The sequence below is a fragment of the Salvia splendens genome, chromosome 13 (genome assembly GCF_004379255.2).
Source record: "Salvia splendens isolate huo1 chromosome 13, SspV2, whole genome shotgun sequence".
Lineage (NCBI taxonomy): Eukaryota > Viridiplantae > Streptophyta > Magnoliopsida > Lamiales > Lamiaceae > Salvia > Salvia splendens.
In genome coordinates, this window is record NC_056044.1 from 34,636,230 (window position 1) to 34,655,760 (window position 19,531).

Below are 19,531 nucleotides of genomic sequence, written 5' to 3' on the forward strand. Positions count from 1 at the left end.
ATCTGCATTTGATTGTTGTTGATCGTGATGGGGTACGAACTAAACAACTAACCCTAGTTGCGAGCCCAATAACAGTGACGGCCCATCAGCCCAAAACCCAAGAAAGAGTATCAGTTCGGCATGACCAAAGAGTTCGGTCACAGCCTAAAGCTCGGTAAAAGTCGACCAATCGAGCTCAACTCTCAGATCGGCAAAAGCTATTCAGTTCGGCACAACCAAAGAGTCCGGTCACAGCCTATAGCTCGGTAAAAGCCGCCAATCGAGCTCAACTCTCAGATCGGCAAAGCTGATCGGCAAAGTTCAGCAGTTCGTCTCAGTATTCGACCGAACAAGGAGATAGTGGACCCATGCAGGATCTCCACGACCTCCATTACACCCACGATCTATTTAGTGGTATTAAGCAGTTATCAACCCCACTACCAGGGCTGCAAACCACGATCTTAGTTCGAATGTATAAATAGAACTAGATCAGATAGACCAGGGTTAAGCTCTCTAGATCCTGAATCTTATAGCAAATCAGTATTGTAATCTGTAAGCGAGACCAAGCAATACAAATTTGCCCTCTCTTCTTCCCCGTGGACGTAGATTTACCTCAGTAAATCGAACCACGTAATTTTCCGTGTTGTGATCATTTATTACTTGCACTTTATTCCCATCAAAAATTCGCCACATCATCACTGGCGCCGTCTGTGGGAAACAGAGAACCAAAACTGTGATAAAAGCGAGTTTTTGATCCTCTTCCACCAAAAAAATGCATACCAGATCACATAATACCCATACTTCCGTCCGTGATGAACGTGAGGAAGCTAGTCCAGCCCGTAGGTCTGGAAAACAGCCTCGGGAGAAATCTGCCTCCAGTTCTCACGGTGAAAGAACAAACCACTCCAAAGTCATCGCACCGAGCCTCCCCAGCAGCTCGCTTTGAATGAGGCTGTCAAGTTCTTCTTGGCTGAGAAGCAGGATGAGTTCTTAACATTCCTGCAAAAGAGCCAGAAGCCGGAAGAAGAACGGCGGATTCTCCCTCCCCCTCCAGACATGAAAGTCACTACCGCAGTAGTGTCGTATCTTCCAGGAGAAAGAATCCTCACCACCGACATGTTCCTTCTCCTCCTCGGTACCGAAATCACAGGAGAACTCCATCTCCACCATACCGAAGAGATGTCGGATTCGCCATGTATGGAGCGCTGAAGACTCCATTTTCGGATGATATCACCGAACTCCATTGCCACAGAATTACCGAACTCCGTCAATGACTTATGACGGGTTAGTGGATCCTCATGATTTCCTGGGACGCTATCAGTATAATATGGCGAACCAAGGTCTCAATGAGGTTCACATGTGTAAGCTGTTTCCCGAGCTGCTTATCGGGAACGCAAGAAGGTGGTTTGACAGCCTCCCTCAAGGAGCATTAGATCTTACAGAGATCTAATGGATGCTTTTCACAGGAGATTCTTCCAGAAAGCGGAAGCCCGAATCACTTCGGCTCAGCTGCTTTCTATACGTCAAGGTCGCGATGAAAAATTAGCGACTTCATGACGAGATTCCACAAGGAATGCCTACAAGTAGATGATCTCAATGATCTACTTGTCATTTCGGCATTCCAAAATGGAATTCTGCCCGGAGCTCTCTACAGAAAGCTCGTTGAGTGCAGTCCGCAAACAGCTCAAGAGATGTGGACATTGCGGACCAGTTTTCTCGTGCCGATGAGGCAGACCGTCGAAAACGGTCTTTAGACAGCTCATCCAGAGGAGACAAAAAGAAGCCCGATCATAGCGATCAGGGGCTTCCTCGCCGAACTCCTTTTGAAAGAATTCAAAGGGCACCGGTACAAAGATTGGGACCACGTCTCGATCTTGAGAAACCGCCCGCTCAGTTCGTACCATTGAACAAGTCGAGAGCGGAAATTTTCGAACTGCATTCTGATATGTTCGAAAAACCAAAGCGGATGACGAAATCAGCCACGCGCCGAAGTCAGGATACGTACTGCTCCTTCCATCAAGACCACGGTCACGATACCGAGGAGTGCCGAAATTTGGCAGCAGGTATTGATGTTCTTGTGAAAGCAGGGACGTTAAAAAAATACCAAAGCAAGCTGCCGAAAAGAATAAGAAACAGAGAGGTGCGAACTGCGCTCCTCAGGATCCTAAAAGGCAACAGGATCCCGAAGACGATGACGAGCCGCAATATGACGGAGTAATCCAGACTATTGACGCTCTCCCAGCCGGGAAGACTAAGTCGTCTCTAAAGCAGAACGCAGAGGCGTCAATCGAGAGGAGCCTATGCATAAAAGGCTGAAGAAGGAGGAAGTAATCACGTTTTCAGATGCAGATCCCGTCCCGGCCATTTCTCCTCATCAAGACGCGATTGTCATTCAAGCCGGAGTGGCAAACAAACTGATCCACAGAGTGTTTGTGGATACAGGAGCGTCGGTTAGCATTCTTTTTAAAGAATGTTTTGATAAACTGGAAGTGGATCCAGCTCGGCTCAGTCCGGCCCCACTTCCTCTGAAAAGTTTCGCCCAGGAAGACACCCGCCCTGAAGGTACTATCAGCCTTCCGATTACGGTGGGAAGAGCGCCTACTAGCTCCAGTACGATGATCGAGTTTTTTGTGGTAAAAGCTCGGTCCCCGTATAACATCATCCTGGGAAGAGACTGGCTCAACACAGTTCGGGCCATTTGCTCTACTTATCACCTCACAATCAAGATCCCCACTAAAGGAGGGATTGCAGTCATCCGAGGTGATCAAAAGAGAGCAAAAGAATGTTTGCAGATTGCGCTTAAAAGTGCCGAGCAATCAGATCGGCACCATCAAGCATAGCAATCACAGCAGCCGGAGTCAGAGGCAGGCGAAATGACCGAAGTCACACCGGAGCCGCGAACTCGATGACAGTTCAGTTATACGAAGATGATCCATCCAGAACGGTCAAGATCGGTTTCGCGGAACACCTCTGCTCCGGGAAAAGACCATCCAGCTCCTCAAAGAGTACAAAGATGTCTTTGCGTGGTCTCCGTTGGACATGACCGGAGTGTCTTCCGAGGTAATTACACATCGGTTAAATATTGATCCTCAGTCCGGCCTATAAAACAGAAGCAAAGACTCTTTGCGGCAGAAAGAAATCAAGTCATCCATGACGAAGTCCGCCAATTACTGAAAGCGGATGTATTATTCGAAGTAAAATATCCTTCTTGGGTGGCCAATCCTGTGATGATCAAGAAAAAAGAGAGGATGGCGGATGTGCATAGATTTTACCGATCTAAATAAGCACTGTCCTAAAGATTGCTATCCCCTTCCGAACATAGATAAAAAAGTAGAAGCTTTGATAGGCTTCGAAATTTTCTGTTTTCTTGATTTGTATAAAGGATACCACCAAGTTTTAATGGATGAGAATGATGCTTCAAAAACGGCTTTCATTACTGACTTCGGCATTTTTGCTTATAAAAAGATGCCATTCGGTTTAAAGAATGCCGGAGCCACATATCAAAGGATGGTAGACAAGCTATTTCGGCACCTGATCGGAAAAGAGGTTGAAGTGTATGTTGACGACATAGTTGTTAAAAGTAGAAGCACTTCGGATTACGAAGACAATCTCAAATCAACTCTCGACGTGCTCAAAAAAGCCAACCTCAAACTCAATCCCCAAAAATGTACCTTTTTGGTAGATTCGGGAAAGTTCTTTCTGGGTTGTTGGGTTTCAAAGGACGGACTCAAGGCAAATCCCCTAAGGTTCAAGTTGTTCAGAACATGGCAATGCCGAAGTCCATACATGATGTGCAAAGGCTAACTGGATGTCTAGCCGCACTGAATAGATTCCTTCCCAAGCAGCCGAAAAGCAACTGCCGTTCTTCAATGTTTTGAAGAAGGCACCAAAGTTTGAGTGGGGAGCCGAACAGAAAAAGGCTTTTGACGAACTCAAAAGTTATTTAGCCGAACTCCCTATTCTCTCTGCTCCAACAGATGCCGAAGTGATATTCTTATATTTAGCGGCATCAGATCAAACCATTAGCGCGGTACTTGTACGAGAAGAAGGCCTAAAGCAGCGTCCTATCTACTTTACAAGCCGAGCATTAAGAGGTCCCGAAACAAGGTATCAACCTCTGGAAAAAATTGCTCTGGCATTAGTAAATGCAGCAAGGAGACTGCGGCCATATTTCTATGCTCACAAGGTATGCGTCTTAACCGATCTTCCACTTCGGCAAGTTTTGACTAAGCCTGAAGCATCAGGCAGAATTGCCAAGTGGGCCATAGAGTTGGGAGAACATTCAATAGAATATCTACCTCGGAAAGCCATCAAGGGACAAGCCTTGGCAGATTTTCTGGTAGAGGCAAAGTTCGATCAAGCAATCCCTATTATTGCCGAACAGAAAAGCCCTACCAATGATGAACCAACACAGCCCCAGGAACCCGAAGTAGAGCCGCCGGACTGTTGGATTGGATTCGTAGATGGAGCTTCGAATAAGACGGGAAGTGGAGCTGGTATTCTACTTATCGCTCCCGACGGACACGAGGTAACTTATTCACTTCGGTTCTTATTCCCAACCACTAATAACGAAGCCGAATACGAAGCCCTTCTTGCCGGACTTCGGTTAGCGCAAAGTCTATTTATCAAATCTCTCAAAATCCATTGTGATTCACAAGTCATAGTGAATCACATGTTGGGTACAAGTGAAGCCCGAGATGAAAGGATGAAAAAATACTTGGACAAAGCGCAAAGCATTAGCCGAAGTTTCTCTTATTTTCGGATAATCCGCATTCCCAGAGCGGAAAATGGCCGAGCAGATACTTTAAGCAAGTTAGCCTCATATCCGAGCTCAAAAGTGGAGGAATTACCGCACAGAAGCATTGATGATGCTGAGGTACTTTCAGTAACCAGCTCGCCGAACTGGATGACGCCAATATCAAAGTATCTAGATCAAGGACAACTGCCCGAGGATAAGAGAGAAGCTCGGAAAATCACATGCCGAGCACTTCGGTATGAACTTCATGAAGGAGTCCTATATAGAAAGTCCTACCTTCAACCGTTATTGCGATGTGTAGGACCAGAAGAGACGGACTACATCCTTAGAGAAGTTCATGAAGGATCGTGCGGCAGCCACATCGGAGCTAGAGCTTTAGCTAAAAAAGTTCTGAGATGGGGATATTATTGGCCAACTTGGTACAAGAAGCAGTACAGCTCGTTAAGAAATGTACGAAGTGCCAAATCCATGCAAATATCCCAAGGATGCCGCAGACCGATCTATGTGCTATGCAAAGCCCTTGGCCTTTTATGCAATGGGGCATAGACATAGTAGGACCACTACCACAAGCTCCTCGGCAAATGAAATTCTTGATCGTTGCCGTGGACTACTTCACAAAGTGGGTGGAGGCTGAACCATTAGCTACGATAACGAGCTCGAAGGCATTGGATTTTGTTTGGAAGAACATAGTTTGCCGATTTGGCATACCCCATATCCTCATTTCGGATAATGGGACTCAGTTCACCGACAAGACATTCAAGAATTGGTGCCAAGAGTTGAATATTCAACAGCGGTTCACTTCGGTCTCTCACCCACAAGCAAACGGACAAACGGAAGTAACAAACCGTATTTTGGTGAAAGGATTAAAAGCTCGGTTAGAACAAGCCAAAGGACAATGGGTAGAAAATCTTCCTCAAGTCCTATGGTCTTACCGAACTACACCAAAAACCTCCAACGGTGAAACTCCGTACAGTCTAGTGTACGGCACTGAAGCCGTAATTTCCGGTTGAGATCGGCATACCCAGCCCCCGAACACTCAATTTCTCAACAGAACTGAATGATGACGACTGAGAGCCGAACTAGATCTTGCCGAAGAAAGAAGAGAACTGGCCTGCATAAAAGCAGCCAAGTACAAGGAGCAAGTAACCCGGTATTATAACCAAAGGGTGAAAAAGCTGCAGTTTCAAGTGGGAGATCTCGTATTGAGAAACAATGAAGTAAGCCGAGCAGAAAAGCTGGGCAAACTTGAACCCACATGGGAGGTCCGTATCGGGTGTCAGAAGTCCTGGGAAAAGGGTCTTATAAATTGACTCACATGTCAGGAGAACAAGTACCCCGAACATGGCATATTTCCAACCTCAAGAAGTTCCATTTGTAAGAGACAAGGTCCGGTCAGTCTTGTATCTAGTTTCGGTCCTAGGGATATGTGCTTTCATGTTTCTATTTGTCCTTTATGCTGGTCGTTTTATAAAAGTTTAAAATCTTTTCGTCTTTTTTATTTGTCTTTATGTGCGTTTAGTCCTCTATGTGCGTTTTGTCTCTTATAAATATTACTGAGGTATATTGATCTTTAAAGGCTGATCCCCTTTTAGATCATGTATTAAAGACAATTGTGAGTCCAAGCTTCTAAGGAAGATACAAGACCACAATTCAGCTTAAGAAACAAGCAGTTCGTCTGAAACGGACTGCAATAAGCCGAAAACCACTTCGGTCAACCAGGGAAAGTCCAATCCAAGCGATAAAAACTCGCCAAATTAGGACACAAAAGGAAAGTCCAATCCAAGCGATAAAACTCGCCAAATTAGGACACAAAGGAAAGTCCAATCCAAGCGATAAAATCGCCAAATAAGGACACAAACTAAGTCCGGTCAAAGAAGAGTTTACTTCATAAGACCAAGGACGAGTCCGGTCAAAGAAGAATTTACTTCATAAGACCGAAGACGAGTCCGGTCAAAGAAGAGTTTTCTTCATAAGACCGAAGACGAGTCCGGTCAAAGAAGAGTTTTCTTCATAAGACTGAGGACGAGTCCGGCCAAAGAAGAGTTTTCTTCATAAGACCGCGGACGAGTACAATAAATGAAATAAAAAATCGCTGAACTGTAAATACGCAGTGATAGAAGCGAAATGAAAAAATTTCATTTATTAAAGTCTTGTTCGGCATACAAATTTCGCTGCCCTACGAGAGGCGTTACACCATTACAAAGGACTATTCTACTGTCCACGGTTGCTAAAGTTGAGCCACCTATCCAAAAAATCCTCATGATGCTGAGTTCGGGTGTTCCGAACAGTTGAAGAATAAGTAGGTCGACGAGATGCTCTATCGACCTACCGCCCCTTCCCTGAGTCCGGGAGTTCTAGCACCTCGGCGGCGAAGAGTCTCTTCACGAAGCATCCGCTGATCTTGCTCACTCATAATCACAACTCCTCTACGAACTTCAGGGCGTTCTCGTCTTGACATTTCCGGTTGCTCCGGAGTCCGTTGCTGACTTGGAGTACGTTCTCGTCTTGACGTTCCTTCCGGTTCATCCTGAGTCCGTTGTTGGTTTGGAGTAGAATCTTGAGCAAGTGGATTAGAGGTTTGAGTTGGAGTGTGAGCATCTGTTGGTGGGAAACGCCTAAGGAATCTCTCAATTGAGGGACGCCGGGAAAGAATGATGTCGTACCGAGAAGCCAAGCGCCGCAATGACTTCACAACTTGTTGGCAAGCCGAGCTCTCCAGCGCATTGTTCTTCCGGAGTACATGAAGCTCCTCCCACAGTTCATCAACTTGATTCTGAACTTCAGATATAGGTCATTCCCCCGCGCCCGCCCAGATGAAATCCTCATATGCAGTCCTCTCAGCGATGACAGTGTTCAGCTCGGCATCCAGATCTTTCTTTATGGACTTTAAGTCCTTATTGTTGGACTCCAGCTCCACTACCGAGCCAAGAGTTCGTCATACTTCACCTGGTCATCTATGGCTTTTTTCTCAGCTTCGTTAAAGCCGAAGAGTATAGCCGCTTCCAGTGAAGTACCTCCAGCTCCTTAGAGTTGAAGAATACAAGGCAGCTATGTCAGTTCGGCATTTCAGTTTACCGAGCAGGCAGTAAACCCCAACAGGAGTAAAAGAGATTACGAAAAGCTATAAAGAAGACACGAGTGTAGAAAGAAGAATTTTTTCATTCACAAGAAAAATTTTTTTACACAAGGAGGGCTTCAAGGCCATTTTACAAGGAGAGAAAGAAACTAAACTAAGAGAAGGGAGACGAAATCATACTCCGCCAGTTTCGTCTCCGGCTCCTCTGTGGGTTTCAGCCTCCTTCTCCTTGTCTACTTCGGCTTCAGCCTCGGCCTCCCTACTCCCTCCAGCCTGCTCGGTGCCCCCATCGCCGATCTGCTGCACCTCCTGCTCGGCATGCCCGTCGCCGGCCTGCTGATCCGTCTGCTCGGTCTCCTTGCCGCCTCGTTTTCCTGCCCACCCTCTTCGTTAAAGATTGAAGCGGGTGAAACAGGTCCCAAGGAGGCAAAGATGGCCTCCATGTTCTCGTCCGGTCAGCGCGGCAGTTACGGACTCTTTCAGCAGAGAGCAGGACCGAGGAAGAAGCAAGCTCCTCAAGGAGCGGCAGACTCTGGAGACGAGCTGAAATCTCTCGGCCATACAGCGGCAGGACGACTTCGGGTCCCTGCTCAGCGTTATCGGTCATCAATTTCAGCAGATCACCGATAAAGGCCGAAAATTGATTGCTCAAAAAGAGTTTCTCCGCGAAAACACGGAGAGCCTCCCCCTGAGCAACCACGGCGGCAGCCTCCCTCTGTTTAGATTGCTCTCTCTGGATGATGAGCTGGTTTTTGGCACGCTGAGCTTCATCCTGAGCCGAGATCCTAGCGGCCCTTGCCTTCTCAAAGTCTGCCCGAGCCTGTTCGGCCTGGTGACGAGCAGCATTCAACTTCCTCTGCATCTCAGCATAATCGTTGGACGCTTTGGAGAGTTCAACGGCGACGAGCTTGGAGAGGCATATTGTTCCTCTGAAAATGGAAAAAGGAAAAAGTCAACAGAGGGGCCCACAAAAAATATAGGAAAAAAAGGAAAGGCCAGAAAATCAAGAAGAGAATTCACCTCTACAAAGTCCGTTGGCCATGCAAAAGGCTCACAGACATGTTCCGAAGGGCCGCCAAGACAATGTCTTTCTCCGGCGCTCTTGGGGTTTCTGAACTCTTCCCCTTCCCCTTTGCCGAAGTCGACTCCGGCTTTTTTGGATCCGAAGAAGAGGTCTTCTGCTTTTCGGATTCTTCTCGGCATCAGACGCCGAGCCGGTGGCTTTCTGTCTCTCCGGATCATTAGATTCGGAGGATTTGCGACCGAGCTTGTTTAGCATGTTCACTGCCAAAAAGCAAGAAAACAAGGTTAGTCTTCGTCGTTAAAGCAGTAAAGCATAAAAAAGAAATCCTCACCCTCAGTCTCTTCGTCCGAAGACGAGATATCGAACACGAAGTCACCCTTGACGAGCTCAGATTCCGAGTACTGTTTCATAATCATAGGAATCTTATTGAGCTCGCCCTCGAGCTCGTTCAACGGTTCTAACCGAGGATGAGGAATTACGGACTTCGGCCCTCTCCAGGGAAAGCCCGGAGCCGCTGTCCTATTGTAAAAAAAGAAACGATTTTGCCATTTCGGCCATTTGGTTTTACAAAAGGCTCTAAAGGGCTGTAAAGGGATCAAGTAAAACCAGGATCCCTTCCTCTTAAACTGAAAGAATTAAGGATTGCCCTCAGAGACAGATCTTTCCTAATCTACGCAGTTCGGCAGCAAAGGCCGATAAGTGCCTCCAAGAATTCGGAGTCACCTTGACCTAAAGGGAGTTGAAAAAAATCAAGAAGCTCTACAAAGGCAGGGGGAGAAGAGGGAAACGAAGGCCCGCATTCCAAGCAGGCTTCGTAAACGGTGGCGTAACCCTCCGGCGGCGAATCAGCCCTATGAGGTCGTAGGAATTACCACTAAACCCTAGGTAGAAAATATTTTCCGTGTAAGGATAATCACAGTATCCTTACTCAAATGCTCGGAAAATATTCTACCGTCTTCTCCCCGGACTTCTTCCGGCCAGAAGACCCCTTACCCCCCTTCCTACCGCTACCTGATTCAGAAAACAGATTCAGAAGAAGAAGACATGATTCTTACTCTCTGATGGTCGAAAGTCTGAAGAAAGTCTTGAAGAAGCGGAATGAAAATTTTTCGAAAAAGGGAGAGAATACAGAAGAAATAATCGCAAAAGTGTTTCCAATGATGAAGAAAGGAAATATTTATCGGATTCGCAAAGGCATTTCAAATCCGTCGCGTCGTTTCAAATCCCACTTTTTCTGGATTCAACGGCCGGATTTACTGTCACATTTAATGCAGACACGTGCATGGCACGTCCCCTGACGTCAGCCTCCCCCTTACATTTATCCAAAATGCCGAAGTGATTCACTTCGCTTTTCGGGGGGGGTGGTGATGGGGTACGAACTAAACAACTAAACCCTAGTTGCGAGCCCAATAACAGTGACGGCCCATCAGCCCAAAACCCAAGAAAGAGTATCAGTTCGGCATGACCAAAGAGTTCGGTCATAGCCTATAGCTCGGTAAAAGTCGACCAATCGAGCTCAACTCTCAGATCGGCAAACTGATATCAGTTCGGCACAACCAAAGAGTCCGGTCACAGCCTATAGCTCGGTAAAAGCCGACCAATCGAGCTCAACTCTCAGATCGGCAAAAGCTGATCGGCAAAATTCAGCAGTTCGGTCTCAGTATTCGACCGAACAAGGAGATAGTGGACCCATGCAGGATCTCCACGACCTCCATTACAACCCACGATCTATTTAGTGGTATTAAGCAGTTATCAACCCACTACCAGGGCGCAAACCACGATCTTAGTTCGAATGTATAAATAGAACTTAGATCAGATAGACCAGTGGTTAAGCCCTCTAGATCCTGAATCTTATAGCAATCAGTATTATAATCTGTAAGCGAGACCAAGCAATACAAATTTGCCCTCTTTTCTTCCCGTGGACGTAGATTACCTCAGTAAATCGAACCACGAATTTTCTTCCGTGTTGTGATCATTTATTACTTGCATTTATTCCCATCAAAAATTCGCCACATCATCAATCTGATTTATTGTTTCTGGTTGGATTGGAGTAGTTTTGGACTGGGGATAATGTTTTAGTCAGTCTGTTTAGTGATTATTTCTCAGATGCTAAGAGGTTGATTGGGAAGGCTGTTTAGTGATTCATGTGTTCAGAGGGATATGAAGCTGTGGCCGTTCAAGGTTTTCTCTGGATTTGATGACAAGCCGATGATCAGTGTTAACTACAAGGGTGAGGAGAAGCACTTTGCTGCTGAGGAGATTCATCCATGGTTTTGATCAAAATGAGGGAGATTGCGGAGGCGTACCTTGGTTCACCGGTGAAGAATGCTGTCATCACTGTTCCGGCTTACTTCAACGATTCCAGCATCAAGCCACCAAGGATGCTGGAGTCATCGCCGGCCTCAATGTGATGCGTCTCGTCAAAGAGCCTACTGCTGCTGCCATTGCTTATGGTCTTGACAAGATAACAAGCGTTGTTGCGAAGAATGTGTTAATCTTTAATCTTGGAGGTGGTACTTTTGATGTCTCTCTGCTCGTGTTAGAGGAGGGTGTCTTTGAGGTGAGTGTCACCACGGTGGTGAGGACTTCAACAACAGAATGATCGATCACTTCGTTCATGAGTTGAAGATGAAGAACAAGGACATCAGAGGTAACCCGAAGGCCCTGAGAAGGTTGAGGACAGCCTGTGAGAGGACGAAGAGGACTCTTTCGTTTGCTCCTGAAACCACCATTGAGATCGACTGTCTCTATGAGGGAATTGATTTTTATGCCCCCATCACTCGTGCTTGGTTCGAGGAACTAAACATGGACCTCTTCAGGAAGTTTATGGATTCCGGTGGAGAAGTGCCTGAGGGATGCCAAGATTGACAAGAGCTCTGTGCACGAAGTCGTCCTTGTCGGGGGATCCACGAGAATCCCCAAAGTTCAGCAGTTGTTGCAGGAGTTCTTCAACGGGAAGGAGCTCTGCAAGACCACCAACCCGGTTGAGGCAATTGCTTATGGTGCTGCTGTCCAAGCAGCGATTTGAGTGGCGAGAAGGTTCAAGAACTATTGCTTCTTGACTCCACTCCTATCTCTCTTGGTTTGAAAACTGCTGGAGGTGTGATGACTGTTTTGATCCCAAGGAACACGCTTATTCCCACGAAGAAGGAACAGGTGTTCTCGACTTACTCAGACAACCAGACTAGTATTTTGATTCAGGTATACGAAGGTGAGAGGACGAGGGCAAGGGAGAACAACTTGCTTGGAAAGTTTAAGCTCTCCGGGATCCCTCCTGCTCCGAAGGGGGTTCCTCAGATCACTGTGTGCTTTGACATTGATGCCGATGGTATCTTAAATGTCTCTGCTAAGGACCAGAGTACCGGCCGGAATAACAGGGTCACCATCACCAAGTCCAAAAACAAGAAGGTCGAGGGCTAAGAAGTGAGCCTAAAACATGAGGAACACCGTGAAGGATGAGAAGATCGCCTTATAAAGCTCCTGCTGATAAGATCAATGGAAGACTATCTCTGTAAGCGTTTCAAGTTGCGAAGAAATGTTTTGAGTGGGAAGGGATTCCAATGAGTCTTCAAATTGATTCTTCCATCCAAAGCATTCATCTTCTTCAAATTTGATTCTTCCTGCGAGTTGGTCGCGGAATGGTTCAATGGTGATATAATATATATGATGAGCAACTTGCAAATTTCAGTAGAGAGGTGCAATTATGTAGTATTACAAAACCAAGAGAGAAGAATAGATAAATGGTATTTCATCCGATCATTGGTGGTTGAGAATGTGGTTGTGGTGGACATGCGAAAACTGTGATTCTTCACATCTGAGAATTGGTGGTGGCAAAGGAACTGTTGAAGTCGCTCGTGGTGATGGAAAGAACAAAGTTGGTGGTGGCGACGGAAGTAGTTGCTCTGTTATAAGCCATAGGTTTGATTTATAACACTATTCTATGATAGAGAATTGGTCTTCCTTGTGACTGGAAGATAGATCATTCTTGTTTTGATTATTTCTCAGATGCTAAGAGGTTGATTGGAAGGCGGTTTACCGATTCATGTGTTCAGAGAGGACATGAAGTTGTGGCCATTCAAGGTTTTCTCCGGACCCGATGACAAGCCGATGATCAGTGTTAACGAACAAGGGTGAGGAGAAGCACTTTGCTGCCAAGGAGATTTCATCTATGGTTTTGATGAAAATGAGGGAGATCGCCGAGACATACCTTGGCACAGCAGTGAGGCATGTCGTCATCGCTGTTCCAGCTTACTTCAACGATTCCCAGAGTCAAGCCACCAACGATGCTGGACTCATTGCTGGCCTCAACGTGATGCGGCCTCATCAAAGAGCCTACTGCTGCTGCCATTGCTTATGATTCTTGACAGGAGGACGACGAGCGTGAAGCATGTGTTAATCTTTGATCTTGGAGGTAGTACTTTTGATGTCTCTCTTCTCGCGTTGGACGAGGGTTATCTTCGAGGTGAGTGCCACCGCTGGCGACACTCACCTTGGTGGCGAGGACTTCGACAACAGAATGATCAATCACTTCGTTCACGAGTTGAAGATGAAGAACAGGGACATCAGTGGCAACCCGAAGGCCCTGAGAAGGTTGAGGACAGCCTGTTGAGAGGGCGAAGAGGACTCTTTCGTTTGCTGCTGAAACCACCATCGAGATCGACTCTCTCTACGAGGGAATCGATTTCTACGCCCCCGTCACCCGTGCTTGGTTCGAGGAACTCAACATGGACCTCTTCAGGAAGTGCATGGAGCGCGGTGGAGAAATGCCTGAGGGATGCCAAGATTGACAAGAGCTCCGTTCACGATGTCGTCCTCGTCGTAGGATCCACGAGAATCCCCAAAGTTCAGCAGTTGCTGCAGGAGTTCTTCAACGGGAAGGAGCTTTGCAAGAGCATCAACCCGGTCGAGGCAGTTGCGTATGGTGCTGCTGTCCAAGCTGCGATTTTGAGCGGCTGAGGGTGACGGGAGGGTTCAAGACCTATTGCTTCTCGACGCCACTCCTCTCTCTCTTGGTGTGAAAACCGCTGGAGGCGTCATGACGGTTTTGATCCCAAGGAACACCTCCATTCCCTCAAGGAAGGAACAGGTTTTCTCGACTCACTCGGAGAACCAGCGTGGAATGTTGATTCAGGTGTACGAAGGTGAAGAGAATGAGGACGAGGGCGAACAACTTGCTTGGGAAGTTCCAAGATCTCTGGGATCCCTCCCGCTCCGAGGGGCGTTCCTCAGGTCACTGTCAGCTTCGACATGGATGCCAATGGGATCTTAAATGTCTCTGCAGAGGACAAGAGTACAGGTCAGAAGACCAAGATCACCATCACCAAGAGTAGACTCTCCGGACCACAAGAAGGCCGAGGTTAAGTCGTTTGGGCTAAGTTCTCCGCTCTTGATGAATGGCGTTCGAGAAGTACGAGACCCTAATGACTCCATGGTTAAGCCATTGCAATGGCTTTCCGAAATTTGTAGTGTTCTTCACCTTCAAACCCGTGATCCATGTTTAAAAGGGAAGGGACACTCTCCTTGACAAAAATGTCCATTCATATAACAAGCCAATACTTTGAATCAAATTCAACCTATAATAATAGTCAAATGCATAATCCTCTCAACTTCTAATCCACAAAAGAAACCAACATAAGTTGCAATACTTCAGTTCATGTGACAACCAAATAATACAACACAAAGATGATTCATTTATTGGAAATCGAACCAAATACCAAGAAATCACTGAAGTTGCTGAATTTGTTGAGAAAATTCAGGTGTAACACTCTGTATCAGCAGACTCAACGCCTCAAAGAGGTCTCCTGCCAAATCAAAAGTGGATTACATCACTTTTGTTCACTTTCAACCACTAAGAATCATAGTATAATGTTGCAAAATACCTTGAAGCCCAAACAACCAAATACAGCATCAAATAATGTCCATATGGACCCCACACGCTCCTTGTCGTTGGTGCTTCGGCATAAGACTGCCATCTTCTTCAAATCTCTGCCCAAACAAACAAACACAGCATGAAATTAGTATAGAATACCATCATTTGATCTGAAATTTCTTCAGTATAATCCTCTTCCGTTACATCCTCATGATGATATGTACATTCATCATCTTCTTCAACACTCTGTCTGCCCAAACAACTAAACACAGCAGCAAAATAACAAACCACATTCTACAATATAAAACAAACAAGAGCATCTACTATAGTAGATATATCTACATATTTCAAGAAACACCACAACACTCTCTATCCCTCTCTCTCTCTCTTCTCTCCTTGTGATTTTATATGATTTTATGGCAAAATACTGCCACTCATTTAGACATAAAAACCAACCCAAAATCACAAGTTACAAGTTTACACTAAAGAAGATCACAAAGCTTCTACTCTCTTAATCGCTTCACAACATTAACATGTATAATACCTGCATCGCGCAGTCAATAATTTCTTCAATATCATCATCGGCAACTCTACTGTATAAAATTCTGTATTAAACAAGAAACAATAATTTATATGTTTTCAGTGGTGAATCCAACAGTATTGAAATTACATGTATCATGCAAACAATGCAAAACAACTACTATATATGTATTGAAATTACTTTGTGAGCTAAAAAAAAAGTGAAATCATGGATAACACAAAAAAAAGATTGCTGGCCTTGAAAGACAAACTAAAGGACTAATACTTCCAGTCCAATTAAACTGATAACAACTTTGGTTCTGTATAATTAACTCAACTTATAATACCCAAAAATCCGAAGTAAGTCACAATTTGTAAGTTCATGTAACAACCAATAATACAAAGACTGAATTTGAACATGCAGATAGAAAACATGGTCTCTCACCTTCGTTGCTGAACTATGATATCGCCTCCGTACCTGAAAATTAATACATAAATTCGAAAGTCATAGCAACCTAAAACTCACACTTATCTGAAATATATATTATGAATAAGACATATTATTTGATTTAGTTGGAGGACTAACCTTTCAGATTTGAAAGTTGTTGGTTTCTTGTAAAATGAAGAAAAGGCAATTACACGAAGCGTAGAACCAATACTTGGTCGTAATTGGACAGCCCAAGTCAAAGCTAAAGGATTGCAGTCCTCCAATTCAATCTCTATTGTACGTCCATGTTGGTTTAGAAAAGGAGACCCGTGGATCTTTTTTAGTTTGTAGCAATGTTTCATGCTTAGGTATTTAAGCCTAGAGAAGCTTCCGTATCCCGGTTTCCCATTGCACCAAGTCACTTTCTTCAATTAGAAGAAACTGAAGACTCCTAAAACTTCCATCTTGTGCTTCCCAGTGTGACCCTTGAAAGGCGTAGGAACGCAATTTGAGCACTCGAAGAATGGCAAAGAGCCAATAACATCCATATATTCCCAGGGAAAAACCCATGCCACTCATATGTAACTTTTTCAAACCTTGTGGAAACTTCAGTGACTCACGAGTCACCAAGAAAACATTACCATGATTGACTACAGGATTTGTGATACTTAATTTGAGTGTCTTCAAACTTTCAAGTGATGAAATACAATCAAAACAGCTCAATAGGTTGTTATGGTCGTCATAAGGCGTTAGCTCAATCTGTATTCCTAATTTCCTTATGTTGGGAATCCTTGTGGAGAGCTCCAATACAGTACAAATGCTAGCATTCACACCTACAAGTGTTTTCAGATTTTTCAAATAAGCAGCAACATGAGATGGAGCTCCAAGACTCTTTCCCAATATCTCAATATGCTCTAACTCATGCATATCCCATATTTGTATTGGTACATATGATGGAGATTCACAACATATAATATTCAGATGAGGATGGATAATCAAGGCTCGGAGGTTGAAAAGTTTTGATATAGTTGCAGGTACTTCTCCGTTGCAAGTTAGAGCAAGGTACTTTAGTTGAACTAGTGACAGAATTTCCGTTGGGAAGGTATAGAAACGCAATTGAAGAGCATCTATTTCCCTTAGCAACATGAAACTGACATCTATAGGAATTGGATATTGGTGGTAAGGACCATAGAAAAGGAGAGAACGGGTAGAGAATGCGCAGTTCGATCTCACCGAGTTGCAAAACTCTCTGATACTGAATAAAATGTTATTTTCAAGACACAATCCACGCTGACCTTTTAGACTTTCTTCTTTGGCATCGATCAACTTATTTAAGACATGATAAAACTTGTACTTGCTAGCTTCTTCTCTACACACGTGCCGCCATGAAGAATGAAGCCGACAAGTTTTATACTCACCAATATACTTCTTAGTATCATTTTTATTCACGCTCTTCATGCTACATAAAACAAGACTATAATCGATAGCTAGCTCTCTCAAACAATCCCAATTATCCCACAACCCCTCAGCTTTGAGCATAAGGGTGATCTTGGAAATGGGGGTGTAATAATCTTGAGCGAAAACACCGATAAACAGAAAAGGCATTTTAAGACGTTCAGGCAAGTAGTGGTAACTTGGTAAAAGTACCTTTGATATTTCATTATATGCATCCTTGAAGACTGAATTTTTCATTTCTGCTACTTCATTCCAGTAGAATGGATCTCTATTGTGCTCGGATTCCGATAGGATGTGAGCAACATTGAGTATCAAGAGAGGGAGACCTTCACAAAGCTTGGAAATTTTGGTGGCAAGTTTGTGGAGTTGAGGAGGGCAACCCTCATCACCAAACACCTTCTCACACAGTAGCTCCATACTTTCTTCTTCGTTCAAAAACCGCACCTCATACCAAGATTTAATACTCATCCCGCGTGATAAATCTATCTTATATCTCAGACCGCTCATCAATTTTTGATGTCGACTAGTAAGCAAGATTTGAATACCTCCTCCTCCAGTGTTGATGTTTGTTAATATATCTTCCGATAAATTCCATCTACGTGTCTCCCAAACGTCGTCCAACACGATGAGGCAATTCTTGCCATGCAATCTTTCTTCCAAGCACTCACCTATTTCTTCATCAATTCCACACAACTGAGCAAGAATGCCTTGTGAAATTGGAGTCATCGGTTGAGGAGGTACTCTGCCTACGGTGACCCACGCGCGACACTCATATTTGCTCTGAATTTCTGGATCTTCGTAGATTTTCATAGCAAGAGCGGTCTTCCCAACGCCTGCCGTGCCATAAAGTGCATGGAAATGAATCCAGCTGCCAGATCCAGCAGTTATAAGATCTCTTTTGAGTTGTTTGAATTGGTCTGATAATCCAATCATCTTCGAGTTGGTTCCATGGAAACCGATTATTGAGGAAATAGGTCCGTCTTGAGGCATATTATCTACTTCATAACTGTACTCCTTCTCCATAACCTTGAGCTTCTGGATCAAGGAATTTGCATCATTTAGCAGACTCTGCAGATCAATGGAGACTATATCTGTTTCAGGAATGTGTTGAGTGATAAGGGATTCCAAAGAGTCTTCAAATTTCCATATTGCCTCTTTAACTCTCCTATCCAAAGCATTCACCTTTTTCCGACTCCTGCTTGGACTAGTGTATTCCAAGCTATTCACAATTGTTTGCAGTGGCTCCAACTTCTGGTGCACAAGTTTTATAATTTGTTGAGAGCGACCAACAAGGCTAAAACGAGAACAACGGAGAATATTGTTAATTGTATTCTTGAGAGAAAGAATTGCACCATAAGTTGTCATGGTAGTGGTGGAATGGTGGTGAAGTGGTGGCTGTTGCTCCTGCTATTCACCTATTTCCTGCAAAAGTCTTTCTTCCAGTCTACCAAACAAATTTATTGATGGTATCTGAAATCACATGCCTACGGTTCGTCATACTACTTGAAAGATTAACATCGATCAGATTAATGCTTTAGTCCATATCAACTTTATTGTCCTGCAATCTTGACCATACGCATCTTAGTCCAACGGCTTAGATTTTCCTACTGAAATGTAAATATTCAACATAAAATAAAATGTCATTCCTATTTTTTTTTAATTTATTCAAGCAAGTTGGGGGCCTTTTTAAAGTCAATGGAAGGCCTATTATTAGGGCATCCGCAACGCGTCTCGTTGTGATCTTTATCTCGTCTTGGAGAGACGAGACGGCAGGCAGACAGAGTTGCGAGCTCCGTCTCGTCCCCAGCCCGTCCTCATCTAGTCCCGTAACTCGTCGCGGAGAGACACTCGGCGAGCTATCTCACCACAGCGACGTGGCGAGCTGCGGTTCGTCCGTGACGCCCACTCACGGGCCCGTGAGTGGGCGTCGTTTATTTCCGTTGAAAATGTATTTTTTATTTTTTTTTTAAATTCAGAAAAAATTCGAAAAATAAAAAAATCATCCCAAAATTATACTAGCCGTTTATAGCCATTTTTTACAAATTTTTTATTTTTTTTAAGCCTCCAATCACTTCTATAAATATCAAATCATTCCCACAAATTAATCTACCAAAAAAACTCTATATTCTCACTCAAACACTCTACATTCTTCATCTCAAAACATTATTCTTCTCCCAAATTTAATCCATTCATGGATCAATTTGAGCACATGCGTCGAATAATGGAAGAATCGCTAGCAGAAGATTGACGTCGGGAAGAGGAGGAAGCCGCGGCGCCTCAAAGGTGACCCCGGACTTACATCCATCGTAACCGGGAGGAAGCCACCGCAAGGTTGGTACGCGACTACTTTTGTGACAACCCGGGGGAGAGACCTACTTCCGTCGCCATTTCCGCATGCGGAAACGGCTATTTATGCAAATCGCAAA

The 19,531-nt window shown here is 44.6% G+C and overlaps 1 protein-coding gene, 1 long non-coding RNA gene and 2 pseudogenes across 2 annotated transcripts; 2 read left to right on the forward strand and 2 right to left on the reverse strand.

The window, feature by feature from the left end:
- The first annotated feature begins 8,894 nt into the window (after positions 1-8,894).
- Positions 8,895-12,255, forward strand: LOC121760968 (annotated as a pseudogene).
- A 352-nt stretch (positions 12,256-12,607) lies between these two features.
- LOC121760969 lies at positions 12,608-14,266 on the forward strand (annotated as a pseudogene).
- Positions 14,267-14,377: 111 nt separating this feature from the next.
- Positions 14,378-14,765, reverse strand: LOC121761719. The gene is made up of 2 exons (XR_006042082.1): positions 14,715-14,765; positions 14,378-14,636 (listed from the first exon to the last, which is right to left on the reverse strand). It is a non-coding gene; the product is annotated as an uncharacterized LOC121761719 (long non-coding RNA).
- A 1,263-nt stretch (positions 14,766-16,028) lies between these two features.
- On the reverse strand, positions 16,029-18,596 carry LOC121760970 (putative late blight resistance protein homolog R1A-10). The gene is made up of 2 exons (XM_042156552.1): positions 18,458-18,596; positions 16,029-18,356 (listed from the first exon to the last, which is right to left on the reverse strand). Exons 1-2 carry the CDS (start codon positions 18,458-18,460, stop codon positions 16,029-16,031), a joined length of 2,331 nt encoding a protein of 776 aa, XP_042012486.1. The 5' UTR covers positions 18,461-18,596.
- Between the last annotated feature and the right edge of the window lie 935 nt (positions 18,597-19,531).